This window comes from Pseudochaenichthys georgianus, chromosome 7, assembly GCF_902827115.2.
Source record: "Pseudochaenichthys georgianus chromosome 7, fPseGeo1.2, whole genome shotgun sequence".
Lineage (NCBI taxonomy): Eukaryota > Metazoa > Chordata > Actinopteri > Perciformes > Channichthyidae > Pseudochaenichthys > Pseudochaenichthys georgianus.
In genome coordinates this window covers 31,997,890-32,014,388 of record NC_047509.1, presented here as the reverse complement: position 1 = coordinate 32,014,388, position 16,499 = coordinate 31,997,890, and the positions used below count along the sequence as shown (strand labels likewise).

The 16,499-nt window shown below is 40.7% G+C and overlaps 1 protein-coding gene across 3 annotated transcripts in view; it reads right to left on the bottom strand.

The window, feature by feature from the left end:
* The window catches only part of ptpn11b (protein tyrosine phosphatase non-receptor type 11b), a 49,216-nt gene that overhangs the window by 23,859 nt on the left and 8,858 nt on the right, over positions 1 to 16,499 (bottom strand). For all 3 annotated transcript variants that reach the window (XM_034086624.1, XM_071203839.1, XM_034086625.1), the window contains exon 2: positions 7,221 to 7,343. In XM_034086624.1, the coding sequence (XP_033942515.1) occupies positions 7,221 to 7,343 (123 nt within the window). The remainder of the gene's footprint in view (positions 1 to 7,220; positions 7,344 to 16,499) is intronic.

Below are 16,499 nucleotides of genomic sequence, written 5' to 3'. Positions count from 1 at the left end.
CACGTATCAAGAATGACGACATGCATACTACAGAGGGGGGTTATGCAAGCAGGCAGTACTATCTGATCTGCAATGTATATTACTTAGTCGATACAATCGGATTAGCGGCTAATGGTCATATCGAATGGCACAAATCCCATTTCCCTCCATCACTTTTCTTGTTGTCCTAATGAATTTCACATTCCTCCTTTCCACTCAACATATTGTAAATCCTCTCCTTTCTCTCCATCCCTCTCTCCCACTATTTCCTGGTAATTGCTTTATGGTTCTTTTAGTGGCTGTTGGCAGGGAGCCACAGGTCTGTGGCCCTGTGAAAGGCCTCTCCTCAACTCTCGGGGCCAAAGCCCCCTTTTCTCCCACCATTAACTCTGGAATGAGCCAACCACGTGCCATTAGATTTCCATCCCCACTATGCCTTTTTCAGACATTAATAACATGTATGGATTTATTACGATATGGCAGTCTTCTTTACAGAGAGAACATAGGGAGCCACGGTCAGCATCATGTCTGCTCGGCTCTGTCTTATTACTGTTTCGATACATTTCAAATACTAGCAAGATTTTCTGTATTTTTTCTGTAAAAGGGTAAGAGACGTAACTTTGATTAGGCAGCATTCACCGTCAGATGAAAATCTATTGATCTTTTAGTGATAACTGAGCCACTGTTATTTTGATATACAGCATAAATGATTAGATACCACAGGTCTATTTCCTATCAACTATAAAACTGTCTGTTTGTGCCTTATTAACATCAAACTAAACAAACCAGCAGAAAGTACAGCTATAGTTTGAAACCAACAGCATCAGACTGGACGCGTTAATGAAACTGCTGAAATACAGACACCATGACTGATTGATTTCTACTTAAGTACAGTTCATTTACATTATTTTATGAATAATATTGTAAGTCACTTTTTCTCAGGAGTGGTTCCATTTTATTTTAATGTTATCTTACATGTATATAGGTTACTTACTTTTACCTTCACACATATCTGCAATCAATTGCACAATGTTGTACTGCTTTTTTTAAAACAAAAAATACACGTTATTATATATGGCAAACATATTGTACGTTGCACTGTTGAGAGTTTGGAATATTTTCATTGCCAACAAAACACTGTAGGTTTAGTGCAAGGGACAAAAAACCTAGAATCTTTAAAAATACTTTTTGCATCTAAATATACAAATAATATCCAGCTTAATACTGCAAACTGGTAGCAGTGACTCTTAAAATACACATGTGAATACACATTTAAGAAAATGCCTTAAGACAGTTCCACGCTGTTTATATAAATACATATGAAATTGAATAAATGAGCAAATTTAAACTGGGCTATAAAGCATTATATTGTATAGATATGCTACACCGTGCCTAATTATGATCATGTGAAGGTTATACATATTGACAATGTTGCAGTGCCTTAGGGTGTAGGGTGTGAAAGAATTGCAGTTTACCATGATAGTAAACTTACATTTAAAAAAACAGCACTGGAAAATTGCACAACACAAAGAGTCCTTGACACCACAACGTCAAGAATACATGCATTTATTTATATGTAGGCCGCACAGAGTGTGTTCTGGGGCCTTCTGGAGGTTGTTGTTGCGAAGCGTATCGTTTAAGGCACCCTTTTGAATGACTCCTTGTGTGCTAGTAACCTACCTCATATCAATTAAGTTGCTCTTCTTTAGCAAATTGTTATGGATGTGTCCCAAAAGCTTGTGAACAGGAATACATTTAAGGCATCACATGGTCAAATATAAATCCTTTTGAACTTCTTTTTTTCCTCAGTTTATTGGACTCACTTTTGAAAGTTCTGCAAATTAAGCCAAGCAGGAACTGTTTTAACTGTTAAAACCACCAGTATCATCCAAACTGCGTTGTACAATAGACGACGGACATCACAGGGCTACACTTTGAACAGATTGCTATTTCTTGTACAGTTGGGAGAGTTCAATGTAAAACAAACATCCCTAGCAGATAATCACACACCTTTTGATCGCTATATACAAACACCTGCATACATTTACATTTTCTATTTCACATCTTTTTCGCAAGCAGAAAAAAAGAAGAAGAAAAATAAAGCCTGCACCGAATTAAAATATATGGTCTGGATTTACTACATCATTTGTTAAACATAACAGCTAAGTGACAACAACGGGAGTTTCTGTAGGCTAATGCCACATTGGGATATCATAATACAACAATGTTTCTTTTAGCATGCCGGCTAGAAGAAAATAGCATACTTAAAGGTAGGGTAGGTAAGAATGGAGAAACCAGCTCGAGTAAGCTAGAATTTGAAAGTACACAACCGAACAACCCTTCCTTCATACTTCCTAAAGGCCCTGTCACACTGTCCCGAAATTGACACCCGATGGACACACGATAAAGGAAATGTTCAAATTTGGCTGTGATCGTAGCAACATCGGGCCATTCGTGAGGGCATCTTAAGCCATCGTATGACCGCCGGTGGAGTTTCTCAGGCTCCGGCAGCAACTTCGTGAGCGGCAACTTCGTAAGGCACTCGTGAGGGCATCTTGTCAAATCGTGTCATCTTCGTGTTATCATCGGTGCATTCGCCCTCACTCTGATCGGGGCGAATGCCCGATGGCACCGAGGATAACAAGATGCCCAGAAGAAATTGTTGTTGTTATGGAAACAACATTACGGAGAAAACGTAATATTTTCTACATATAAAGACGGATAAAGTAAAGAACAAAGTCTGAAGATATCAGTACAGTATCATAGTACTGTAACATAATTGTTTTTGGTACTTTCGTTGCAGTTGTATGTCTTAAATGTAATGTAAATGTTGCCTTCGTGTGTGGTTCGGGGCCATCTTCGTGCGAAATTCACAATTCCATATTCGTGTGTCCATCGGGTGTCAATTTCGGGACAGTGTGACAGGGCCTTTACAGAGCCCCTCCTCCAACACACACAAACGCGCACATGACCAATGAAGGCACGAGATAAGTTTGTGCACGACTTCCACAGATGACATTTGTTTTATGTATTTATTGTCCAAGCATTTCATTTATTCATTGCTATCAAGATGTTAAGAGCATTCCATGGAATATAACAAAAAGTGTTTCTGAAGTGAATTACCTACCCTACCCTACCTTTAACATACTTACTTAATCTGGAGCAGTTAGCATTGTTAAGTAGCATAGCTCAAATAGTTGTGTTGAATTTGCTTTAGAATGTCTGTTGTTCAGGAGGTGTATATTGTTCATAGTACATGCATAAGGCCTACTGTATTGGCACATATCAGGAAAGAAGAACACTGACACCCCATGGTTGTTGCCTTTGTCCCTGTTGACCTGCAGATCTAGAGGGTAGCACATCTAATGCCAGTATTTGCAGAGGGTTTTTAAACTAGGTAGTGTCACAATGTCAGAATGCAACATTTACATTTAACAGAGGAATCGAGAAACCGTTGAAAACTTGTTAGAAACATTATTTGGAAACAATTGTTGTTTAAAAACAGTTCATTCAAAGATTGAAATTGATTGTAAGGATGATGCAATGGTTCTCGACTGTGCTATAAATAGCCTGGCTGCAGTGGAAACATATCGTAGGCTCAGGCTAGCATTATATAATACACAGGCAGGGAGATAATCCATTTGCTCTCTGCGGAAACTTGCCCTGTACAATTCTCTCTTAAGAGTGCCCTTAAAATTCTTCCTCCAGGACTTTGGAGTCTATAAAGAGCATGGCAAATTAGAAAACTTGACCAGAATGAAGTTGAAGTAAATGATGGCGAAACTTTCTCTGCTTGAAACTTTCTCTTTTTCTTCTCTTTGAGTTTAAGCAGCCTCTAAAATATGACATTTTCAAACCCTTCAAAAAAGCTTCTCAGCAGCCTTCAGATGCTTTTCAGCAGCAGCTCTGTCCGACCCCTCCTCTCTTCTGTTCACCTCGAGGACCGGGGAAGAGAGGTGGTGGAGATAAGAAGAGCAGAGGCAGGGAGACGAAGATAAGACTGAGAGAAAGAGCAGAGAGAGGACAACAGAGTCCCTCAGCGTCCATTACAATCTGAACAGTCACAGACTATCACACTCATAATGGCCTCTGTAAGATGAGACCTGGCTAATGACTGGCTAATTAGCCTCCCCTGCTCTGATAAGACACTGTATGCGTGTGTGTGTTAGGTAGCATGATACGCTAGCCAAGAATAGCTTCTCCAGATACGGGATAATTAGGTAATTATCTTCAGCATTTCCCATTATTTGTATACATTTTACAGACTTTATTTGGCGCAGTACAATTTGAAAACTTCTACACAGGTTGAGTAAAGTTTTGCCTCAATAATTATCTGAACTTTCTGAGACATAGGATATTGTGGCAGGACCAGCATGCCTAATGCAGTATTCATTTATATTCCATGTTGCCCCAGTGTCACTTTAAGGTGGTAGGTTTTTCTTGACTGTTGTTCAAATACTTTTTGTGCTAAAATATTTATGTATGCCGACACAGCAATGTTTTAATTGTGTAGGTCTTAATTTTTTGGTTATTAACATCTAAAGATATAAATATATTTCCAGTTCAATTCTTTTTCACAGTATAATGACAATAAGAGCTAAACAAGTAATCTTGTTATCGCAGGATAATCAGTTTCAAATCCATGTTTAAAAAACCCTTTCTCTCCCACACATCAATGCCTGAAACACCTCCATTGGACTCCTTTGTTTACTTCCATAACATAGACATCACTATGTCACACTTGCACTTCTATTGGCTACCCCTCCAACACATTGTGCGTGTTATGCTTAGGGGCAGGACATATCCGATTTTTTTTTTTCAAAGTGGGAGACCAATCACAACTGATCACAACAGAGTCGGCCAGCTAACCAAAGAGACAGAGGGTGAACAGAGGTGCTGTAGCACAGGCAGGATGAGAACAATAAAGCACTCTTGTCCACACTTATGTCCTCTTAAAGAGAGCCTGAGTAGTTACCACTAGATGCAGGACTAACCCCACTTTAATCAGCAGGTACAAAAGTTAACTAGGCTTGGGTCTTTAGAAGTTCTAGTATTTATTTAACGATAAATAAACTGTACAAGCTGCAGCTGCACTTATTAGGTCACTGTTGACTTCATACTGGCGGCACACGCACAAGCTCTTTTTTTTCCTCTGACTGTCTACCACACCTGCTCACATTCAAACGTATACAACCATTAAATGTTGACACGATGACGCAAGCCTGTGTAATGCATGTGCGTGTGCATGTTGTTGAGCATGCAGCAGTCATGTATGTTTGCATGCACATATACAAGTATAAGGAATAAGGTGTTGTCTAGGTGTATGCAGATGTCTGTATCTGCTTGTGCATGTATTGTCAATATATGTTATAGTATATGTGGATAAGCATGTTGTTTATTGAAAACAGAATCTCTTTAATATGAGGTTTACTTTCCTCTTCCTTCCCCTTAGTTCAATTTGACCTACTGTCTGTAGCAGGTGTTGAGGTCTGCACACTGGCCACTTCGTGTGTGTGTGTGTGTGTGTGTGTGTGTGTGTGTGTGTGTGTGTGTGTGTGTGTGTGTGTGTGTGTGTGTGTGTGTGTGTGTGTGTGTGTGTGTGTGTGTGTGTGTGTGTGTGTGTGTGTGTGTGTGTGTGTGTGTGTGTGTGTGTGTGTGTGTGTGTGTGTGTGTGTGTGTGTGTGTGTGTGTTTAAGGCCCGTCCACAAGGAGACGATATCAGTTGAATCTGCTAACGTTCTCTATCGTATAGACGGTTCGTCCACATGAGGCCGACACGGAAACGCGGATTCGGAGCCCCGAATCCGATACACGTTGATAACGGCTCCCAAAGTGGGTAGGTCTGAGGACGAAACACTTGCGGCTCTGTGTGTACGCCCTATACGATCATTCCCTTAAAACGATGACGCCATAGCCCCATCTCTCCTGCTCACCCCCACGTCACCCGAGTCATTGCTGATGCGTTTCGCCAACAACAACAACAATGGCGGATCACTGGGTTACGTTCGTGCTCCAGACGCGACTGACCATGATACAGATTTTAGTGCAAAAATCTACAGCTCCTCTACCACAACCATCAGCAACAATAATAATATAATATAATAATAATAATAATTGTCGTCATCGGTTTTATTCGCTGCTTTTGGTGTATTCTGTGGCGGAAGTACAGCGCCACTTACAGGCCCGGCATATGTACTACAGCGCCTCCAGCGGGTCGAGCGGTCTCATGTGGACGGACACGTTTCTTGAGCCGATTCCGTGTGGACGGAAGACTTTTTTGATATCAAATTGGTTAGTTTTCGTCTCCGTGTGGACGGGGCCTAAGTCTGTCAAGACAACAAACTGTGGCGACAGCTCTCCCCACCAACCCTCCTGTTGTGTGTGATTTACGACACTCTGCACACACACACACAAAAAGTGAAGGTCAAAGCCTTAACAGGTTCTTCACTCTTTAACATTATTTTAAAAGCTGGCAGCTGCATGTCCCATTGTCCCAACTTTAACTTCCCTTTCCTCGATCTGTCCCTTTCAGAAACAAACCCCCCCCCATGCCGCCATGCTAGCCAGAGCTAAAGTCACTCGCTGCGTAACAAATGTGTTTGGACTTTCTTCCAGGCGCTTGGCGTCTATGATGTATCTCTTAAAAGCTTCCGTTGCCAAGGAAGAGCCACTCTTCAAACTCTCTCTTCTTCTATCTAAGTTTGCTTCCTTCCTCTGTAATCACCACAGTGTGCAGTGCTAAGTCCTACTTACCAGAAATGTCGATTCTCTGATACACACCAGGGTTCACATTTGAAGAGAAAATGTTTGGAGTATTTTGTTTGTCAGACTCATCTCAGCTCTAAAGCCATAATCTTTCCAAATCTCACAAATATGTTATCCAACATGTTCCTAGAAACACTCACACAAAACAACTACTGTTCTGCAGACACGTCGTTACATCACCTGCCGAGCCAGGGGTAGGAATCTCAGCACCTCCAAGGCATTTCCACTCCTGAGCGGTGACCTTACTTACTACTACCTTCAGTCAAACACTGGAAACCAACTAAATCCACAGTCACATTTTTATTAAAAGTTCATTTTGTGTGATTCCTTTTTGATACAGGGCATTACGGCTTATACAGTTGGACTCATTTTAATTGTGCAGCCGCACTCTTTAATCAAGTAAATAATAAATGGTGAGGCTGAGGGTGAACAGAATCAAATTGAAAAAAAGCAAGGGAGTGAGGCTGAGGCCTTACCTGACAGAGAGGGTGAAATCCCCCGGGTTGCTCTTGCTGGGCCGGGCCAGGAAACTGCCGTGGAGGCCCCGGGTCAACAGGAGCTGCTCTGCCTCAATTCCGGTGATGTTGGGGTGGAACCACCTGAACCGCAGCCAGGGGACAGAAGACAAGACTGGTTACCGAAAATGGTCCATGTGTCCATATGAGAAAAATATACACAACCTGTGTCCCCCAAGCATGGAGACAAAACAGGCTCGAAATTCTAAATAAAAACAAATCTTATGTCCAAATGTTGTTCACATAACCATCAGAGGTCATTATTATTATTTAAATTTGTTTTAGTGCTATTTATGTACAGGACCCCGGGAGAGTCTGACATATTTCATATGCAGCAGTCATGGTTCTTCAATGTGTCATGCTGCATGTGTATAGTCTAAATCTGGCTTTATTACAGCGTGTAAGGTAAAATAAGCAACTAGCTATTAGTATAAACTAAAATACCATACTGTACAAACAACTTTAATAGCGAAATGTTAATACATTTATATTGGACGAACACAATCAAATGTGTTCGTTTTATACTACTTAGCAAGAACAGAAATGCTAATGCCGTCCGATTGTTTAGCACTGATGAATAAAAAGTATCCTGCTGAGGCTCTAAGCTGGCCTTTGCACACTAGGTTCAATAAGTGCACACTAGGTTCAATAAGTGCACACTAGGTTCAATAAGTGCACCCGTATTCGCTTGTCCTTAGATTTGCACTAGCTTTTCAAGAATGAGTGCACAAAGAACAAGAGGATTGAGACACATTTAAGCTCTTTGTCATATGGTTATATCTTTGTAATAAACTAAGATAATGTTTATATTATGGCTTTTTTATTTGTCGTATACCATAATATCATTTAACAACAATGTAAAAGCCATAACACTTACTTTAGTTCAAACAAAAGATATATAAGGTCTCACATGTTGCATGTTGGTGTTTCCTGTTTTAATTGAAAACTCCGGTTAAAACGACATTAATACAAAACAGTCCTCCTCAATGACACTTATGTTAATATTAATCGCTATTAAAGTGCGCTGTATGAAAAGACAACTATGATCAGATTTAAAGATGACTTGTGAGCAATAGTGTTGTCAAGTTATATACCATTTATTCTGGTTTTTTTTATGTATTCACCGACAGTTCTTAACAATATCTGTAACCATGATTATGCTGGTGCATTAGTCCATAGTCCATGTTTCTTTGTATATTAACCCACACTATACAGTATGGGGGTTATTCCCTATCGTTATTCAAGAGCGTGGTATTTACTGTAAATTTGAGAGAATACTTGATTGATTTCTTTCCCTCAAACTCTGTCCTCGCACTCAAATAGTGCCTGCTTGCACTTAGATTTGCTCTGCTTCTGCTCAAACTGTACGCTTGCACTCAGATATATTGCTGTTTACAGATTTGTTCTGCTCTCAGATTTATTCTGAACACACACATATTCAGATTCAGCCCCTAGTTTTGCTGATATAGGCTTAGTTTGTCGGGGGACATCTTACTTCTTCCTTCTCTCTGTCTATACCTGTGTACTCTCATGTTCCGATTAACCCAGCTTCCCCAAATGTCTTTCTTTTTGGTGTCTATATACGCCAGGATCCGGAGTCATGGATGATCCTGCGGTCCTGTGTCCTGGATCGCGAGTCGTGGCTGTGGTCCTGGATCATCGGTCCTGGATGGATATCCTCGTGGATTCATCTTCCTATTATACACACATGCATTTCCAAACATTTGGACTACCTATGTTGCAAATGTATTATCTTTTCAATTTACACACGGCATCTATTGCACGTCTGTCCGTCCTGGGAGAGGGATCCCTCCTCTGTTGCTCTCCCTGAGGTTTCTCCCATGTTCCCTTTAAACTGTGGGTTTTCTTCGGAAGTTTTTCCTTGTACGATGTGAGGGTCTAAGGACAGAGGGTGTCGTATTGTCATACTGATATTCTGTACACACTGTGAAGACCACTGAGACAGATGTAACATTTGTGATATTGGGCTATATAAATAAATATTGATTGATTGATTGATTCTGTGTGCGCTGTCAAAATCCCTCAACCAATAGGAGGCCAGGTGTCCTTACGGGTGCGTTCGCTTTACTTATTACAGCGTCCCGTAAGGGCGGTTACTCTTTGGTTTATAAACTCCCGCCCTCCACGGCTTTAAAACATAACATGTACTTCACTGTACAACTTTTTTTGGGGGGGGGGGAAGCACAGTTAGTATATATACACCTTACATAATAGCTACGTTCAGTGGCGAACTGGGACTAAAATTAAAGAAGTGCCATACATGCTATGTTATAAAGCCGTGGAGGGCGGGAGTTTATAAACCAAAGAGTAACCGCCCTTACGAGACGCTGTAATAAGTAAAGCGAATGCACCCGCAAGGACACCTGGCCTCCTATTGGTTGAGGGATTTTGACAGGATTGTTGCACAAAAGTTTCGAGCGCGCACAGAATAAATCTGAGAGCAGAACAAATCTGTAAGCAGCAATATATCTGAGTGCAAGCGTACAGTTTGAGCAGAAGCAGAGCAAATCTAAGTGCAAGCAGGCACTATTTGAGTGTGAGGACAGGGTTTGAGGGAAAGAAATACATAAAGTATGCTCTCAAATTTAAATACCACGCTCTTGAATAAAGATGGGGAATAACCCCCATAACACTAACCCTGTCTTGTTAAAGCAGTGCACACAAACCAACTGTATGTCCCACCCTGGTTTAAACAGGAGGAACACTCAGGTTTACAGTACCGCAAAGCCAATGATTACATGTTACTTCCCCTGTTGCAAAAACACTGGGGGAAATATTTATCCAAACAACCTCTCAACTATGCACTGTCAAAACCAAACTGTATTCACACATAGTCGTAAGAGTAAGTGAGCATGTACAGGAGCAATGTCCCGGTGAATGGCTGCACGTCAGCTGTGAGGATTTAAAGCTCATGTTTAAGCAGGGATCATTGGGTTCAACCTCCCTAACTACTGTGTGCCTTGGCGGGCTAATCCAACGCACCATTAGCCACCCGGGGCGCCGTTTGTGTGTCAGGGAGACTGACACATGTGTGCAGTAAGGTCAAGTGAATCGTCTATCATCGGTGACACACAAAAAAAGGTTTCATGTGCAATTTTAGTGAAAAGCATGAAATAGTTTGTTTTATATGCACTTTGTGTAATAATTGTAAAAATATGAAAAAAATATGAAAATATTTCTGACATTTCAAAGGAGTATTCAAACAACCAGTGAAGTATGTGATCAAAGAGATCCGGTTATTTTAATTTGATTAGTCAATTGAAGGAGAACATTAATAAATGAGGATATTTCAATTACAGGGTAACACAACCACACAGTTTCTGGTTTCAGCTCCTCCAATGTAATAATGTGTTGTTTTGTGCTTTATAACCAGACATACAATGAAATAAGTATTGATAAAAAATCCATATGGGCTTCTATCATCCTATTCTGAAGGCTACACTTTTAATTGATGAATGAAAACAATAGCATGATTTATTAACTGAAACTCTTAATCCTATATGCAGTAGCATAAATGTGTTTTATGGTTAATAACACAGGGGAACCCATGCATAATAGTCCAATCGTTTCACGCTGCAACCTACATTTACACCCAGACAACCACGTATGGAGATATTATAAACAGGTTTTTCAGAGAAGCAACAGACAGTTTCTCGCTACATTGAGATAAGAGAGGACAAAGCTCGACGACAGAGACTAATCTGGCTCTTCTAGGTCGTCTTACACGTCGTATCATCAGACTCTGGTGTACAATGCATTTCACAAGATTGCTGTTTTCTTGTTTGCTACTTCTACCTTTATTAGTTTCCAAGACAGGCTTTGGACAAGAATACAGTTTCAATAGAAAATAAAGCAATGTTGTCGTTTCCATAAATGTTGATGGGTTGAAACAATTTTCAATTATTTCAAGCAGTTGTATTGCAGGTATTTGGCTATAATATTATAATGCGCTGTACATTACCACTTCCCCCTCACCTGCCAACACATAGAGAATGTCTGAATAACAAGCATTTTGTCACTTTTAACTAAATCTATTTTCTGTTATGCGAAATCAAACTAAAATAAGAAATGTAAGGTACATGTTGAAATGTTAAAGTCCCCACATCCTTAACAAATTCCAAAATAGTTTTTCGCTCTTGACTTTTGATTTGGAAATAAAAAAGCTGGTTACTGTCAATGACTCAACGAGAATGGAAGTGACATATAGACCAAATGAGTCATGGAAATCAGGCATTTCACATCCTAAATCATAGCCTTTCACCAGCACCCCCAACACATTACAAAGGCTTATTATTGATGAATATAACCCAGCGGAGAGCGGACAGATGGTGACACAGAGCGCCTTCATGAAGCTCATGCCGATGAGATAATATCTGCAAGCTTCAAAATAAAGCTTCAACAGTGGGTTATAGCATGGAGGCCTTTCTGTTTTTGTCCACTGCACGACACAACCCCATGACAGTGAGATTAAAATAAGACTCGTGTGTCAGCTCAGCAGATCTTGTATCACTTCAGAGCAGCCAATGCATACAAAAGATCAATCTCATCTCCTGTTATGGGACACAATGCTTTCAAATCATTTCTTTAATAACTCGTATGACCACACAAGCATAAATATAAACACTGAGCAACAACGATATCTTAGCCTGACATTCTTATCGTTAATAGATTGAGTTTCTGTGTGTCAGAACGACTTAGAATAAATGAGCTGCGACTGACATTTACAGAAAATAAATGAAAAAGGATAGAAATGGCCTTTTTGGGAGCAAAATGTAAATGTCAGACAAGTACGTGTTTGGACATGAAGCATCACTTTGCTTTCAACAGATGAATTAAAAAGGGACACTGACTGCTTGTCAATCACAAAGCTGCCTGACGTGTTTCGAGGAAACATGTGAAGAGTGAAGGACACGAGACAATCAGTCATGATGCTCAAAGGAGAGGCATGATTTGGAGGATATAACTAATATGGATCATTTTACACAATTGAAACATGATTCATGATATTGGAGGGATTCATAGTTTTTCCAACATCCTTCTTATTATCATAAAAGCATGTATTTTAAATTAATATGTTTTGGATTTTTTTCTGTACCAAACAAAGATATGTTATTAAAAAGGAGCCCTACTATGCTAGTTTTTCAGAATGATATTCCTATTTGGTGCCCCTACTGTGACAAGTTGACATCTTGTCACCCTCTGTCTGAAACCAGCGCCCAGTCTGCTCTGATGGTCGGCTGGGTAAGCTTGAGTGTTACATGGTGATGTAACTACTGTATGTTGGGGAAGTAAACAAAGGAGTCCAATGGAGACGTTCCAGGCGGGGTGAGAGAAACTTTGGGGTTTTAGCCTTTGCAGAACATTTACATGCACACACACCTATATCACACATTACTCTAAATGTATATGGTCAAATACAAGACATTTATTAGAATTTCAACCAAACTGCGCAAAACACCTCTCCATTGGGATCATCAAGGATCCTCTTTTGTTGAAGGTTCACTAGTAACTAACAGGATTAGTCCAGTGATTAGTAAAATGTCAAAGTCTGCTTGATTTAGATTGAAATATAAGTCCAGCCTGCATGAGCAGAGAATTTCCATTGGACAGACCAGACATCTGACCCAGACTCCACCTGGCCTGCTTTTCCTCACCGAGGGGGGGGCAAAACCGATCTGCTGCCCTTTCTCTCGTTCCACGAGCGCAGGAAGCAGATTATAGGAGGAACTTTACAAATAAAAAATACTAACCGATCACAAGAGGATTAGAGTGTTAGAACGCAGGGTGAATAGGACATGACCCTCGCTGTTACGTTAGAGATATCGCTGGAAGCGGTTGAGCTGAGGACGGAGCATTTGTGGACAGACAGGAAATGACTCATCAGGATGGAAAGAAAGTGTTACAAGCATTATCCACAGTATTCAAAGTGAATCAAGAGATGAATTGTCATTGAAATTGAATTCTGAAGAATGCATAGCAGTTGCTTGGTGTAATTCTTTCCCATTTCTAATCGTGTATAACGCCACCTTTTTCCTGCTTTATTATCGTTTATATATTTCTATGTATCACAAAACAAGATCTGACTTCAAAAGACCTCCTGATTACAGTGAGGAAACATTTATTTTGCATAGCTGTGGACCACGGCAAGATATCTGACATGATAATCATGGTTTCAGGTATCAAAGATACATTGCTGGTCAACTACAAGCAGCTTAGTTGACTTAAGACTTAAACTGGCAAGACTTAAATCAGAAACTTTCCAATATAAAAGCTTAAAGGAATTTGATTGAAATCGCAAAACGGACTGCTGATTGCAATACCAGCGAAAAGACATTCCAATCAGATGAAAAAGTATACAGCTGTATTATCTGACAATTACTTTAAAAACATGTTTTATTGTCTTTTATTTGACAACATGTGTTCCTCCCATCAAAGCCCTTCACAACAATGGTACTGTACTAGAGAGCCATTGACATGTCATGTGTGTCAGCTGGTGGACAGATTACTTGTAGTATTGTTTTTAATCCTACACAGATTCATACGGAGAAATAATAATAGTGAGGCAGGAATGCCTTATGTCACTAATCCACATTAAATCCCTCATCACAGTGCTGTCACTCGTCAGATTGTCCAAACAATGGAAGACGGGCTGGGACCAGGCACACACCGTGGAGAAGCAACTGTGTCAGGGTTACAGACGGACCCTGTCTTCACTTGCAAAAGCAAACCCTAACCCTTTTTAAAACTGGACCAAATTTCTATCCCAAACATTCTGAAACACCAACAAGCACACATCAATGCACGGAAGTGAAATGCTCTACACATGGATACACTTCTACATTCACCTGTTATATGTATGTACTGTATTCTTAAAAAGGCTTTATTTACGGAAGGAGGAGGAGTTAAAATAATTGTGAGGGGTTTCCTAAAAGCAGCAGCGGCTGAGTTTAGTTTGGATCGCTTTTGCCCTACCTCACCATTGTGGTCTAAACCTGCCACAGCCCCCTAGCTTGGGCTGCCTCACAGTTTAGTAATCCAGCACTGGGCACAGGAGAGGCGGGAGGGAGCAGGGGAGATATAGAGATGCGGAGGGTGGAGGGGAGCTTGTAAAAGTGTTACTGGGTTAGATAGAGTGAGACAGAGAACAAAAGAGAAGGGGGGGTGCTTTGTAAGAGTGTTAAACGGAGAGAAAGACTGCAGGAGGGAGAGCAAGGGGGTGGGGGCCTTTAATCTGGGATTTGGGTGAGTGTCAGCAGGCCTGATACCAGAGGCCGACATTATCAGTCGGCCCCTGCATCCCCCACCTCGGACCAATGTGCTGGCAGGCTGGTCCGACCACCCTCTGTACTCCGCATCACCCTCACCTTTCCTCCCCCTTTGTAGCCGTAGCGCCTAGCGGCGGTGCGATGGCTCCCCACCTAAACCACCGCTCTAGAGCTTTCTCTGGCTGTGACACAGATCAGACCGGGCCAGCTACAAGGTCCCGTCTGCTATCCTGTCGGAGGCCAAATGCAACAGCTGTGTTGCCCGTGCCTGGAGATTACACCTCGTCGTACGTGGCGTAGTTACACCGGATCATAGTTAGCCCCTAGCCAAAGCTAAACCCCCCACAATCCAGCCAATTCAGCAGTACGCCATTAGGGTATTACTTTAGCAGCTTGCAGATACATTTGAAAAGAAATGCAGAGGAAAAAGATTCATGGCAATAGTAGACTGCAGAGTAATGTCTAACAACCTGATCGTGACCTCTGGATGGTGTGACAATCTAAGGACATTTCCAATGTGGTTGATAAAGGGTAAGACACAGAAATTGTGACCAAAGTCACATCCATTCTTCCTGAGGGGAACATGAACACCAACATTCATGGTACATAGTTTTTAAGCCATTTCACTTTAAAAAAAAAAAATGTCAACTCCATTGTGGTTCGAAAGGAAATGTCAGGATGTCACCAAAGTTATAATGAATTATCCTCTGGGGACCATGAATGAGACTTCCTACCAATTCACCAGACATTGCCATCGCTAAAGCTACAACAGCTGGAAATGTAAAGCCACGTTAAACTTACCCAAGGTAAATTATAAAGTGACCTAAAACAATTGTGAGAAGATATGAAAAGTGTAAAGCACATTGTAAATCCTTTAACTGTTGGCAAGATCATATGAAGGTAGATATGGTGCAAAATTTCAGAGCGTGTAAAACCTGATGTGAGCACCTGCAGAAAATCGACGAATCTGCGGTCTTGACTTTTGCTACACTTCTTGCGATAAATGTATTTTCACCTGTAGATGTGCGGGGAGGGAGGGGGGTTGGAGCGAAGGGGCGGAGCTATCAGAAGGACGAGGCTCGGGTGACTGGAGACTGCGGGGCTAACGGTTCGTGTCGCTACCAGTCCGCTGACATGGCGCATCCATCAACGGTAAATGTTGCCCATTACTTGCCCAGTATTACTTTGAATATTATTATTGTGATTGAGGATTAAACCCGCTTTGAAGACCACCGTTTTATATCGTGCAGTTTAGCGGCAAAATAACGTCAGTCAGCCAGCTAACGCTAGCTTTGTTGAGTGTATGCTAGCTAAACAAGTAGTGGTTGTAGTCTATACAGCAGTAATTCATATATTATAGCCTACTGCTTTGGCACTAACGGTTGATAACCGTTTATGAAAATAAAACCAATTGAACTGTACTGAAATAATGACAAGTTTTATAATTGTCTTGGGCTCCTGCTGTGTTTTTAAAGCCTTTGTAAATTATCCATGCTATTTTCTATTTAGAACGAAGACTTCAGAATCTTAAAATCCCTTAACGTTTGTATGCAATTGTGCTAAATTCAACTCTGGAATCAAGCAGATATTAATATGTTTGCATGACATTAGTTATTTATATTTTGCCATCACTGAACTATACGTTTAATACATTTAAGTCAAGCTAAGGTACATGTGATGGTAGCTAGTGCTCTTACCTGTGAGGCCTCCTCCAAACAGCATAATAACCAGACTGTATCATTAAAACTAAGTACCAGTTCTAGATCCTTGACTTTAGACAAACAATTCAAAAGACAACATGTATTTAAAGACCAATCTTTATTTGAAGGTGCTTCTTAACCTGAGATATTAGTTATACAGTAATAGTATTGACATTCTAAAAAAACTGAGCAACTCAACAGTCAACTTTATATGTCTTATTGTCTAAAGCATTTATTATTTTCATTTTCCCCCT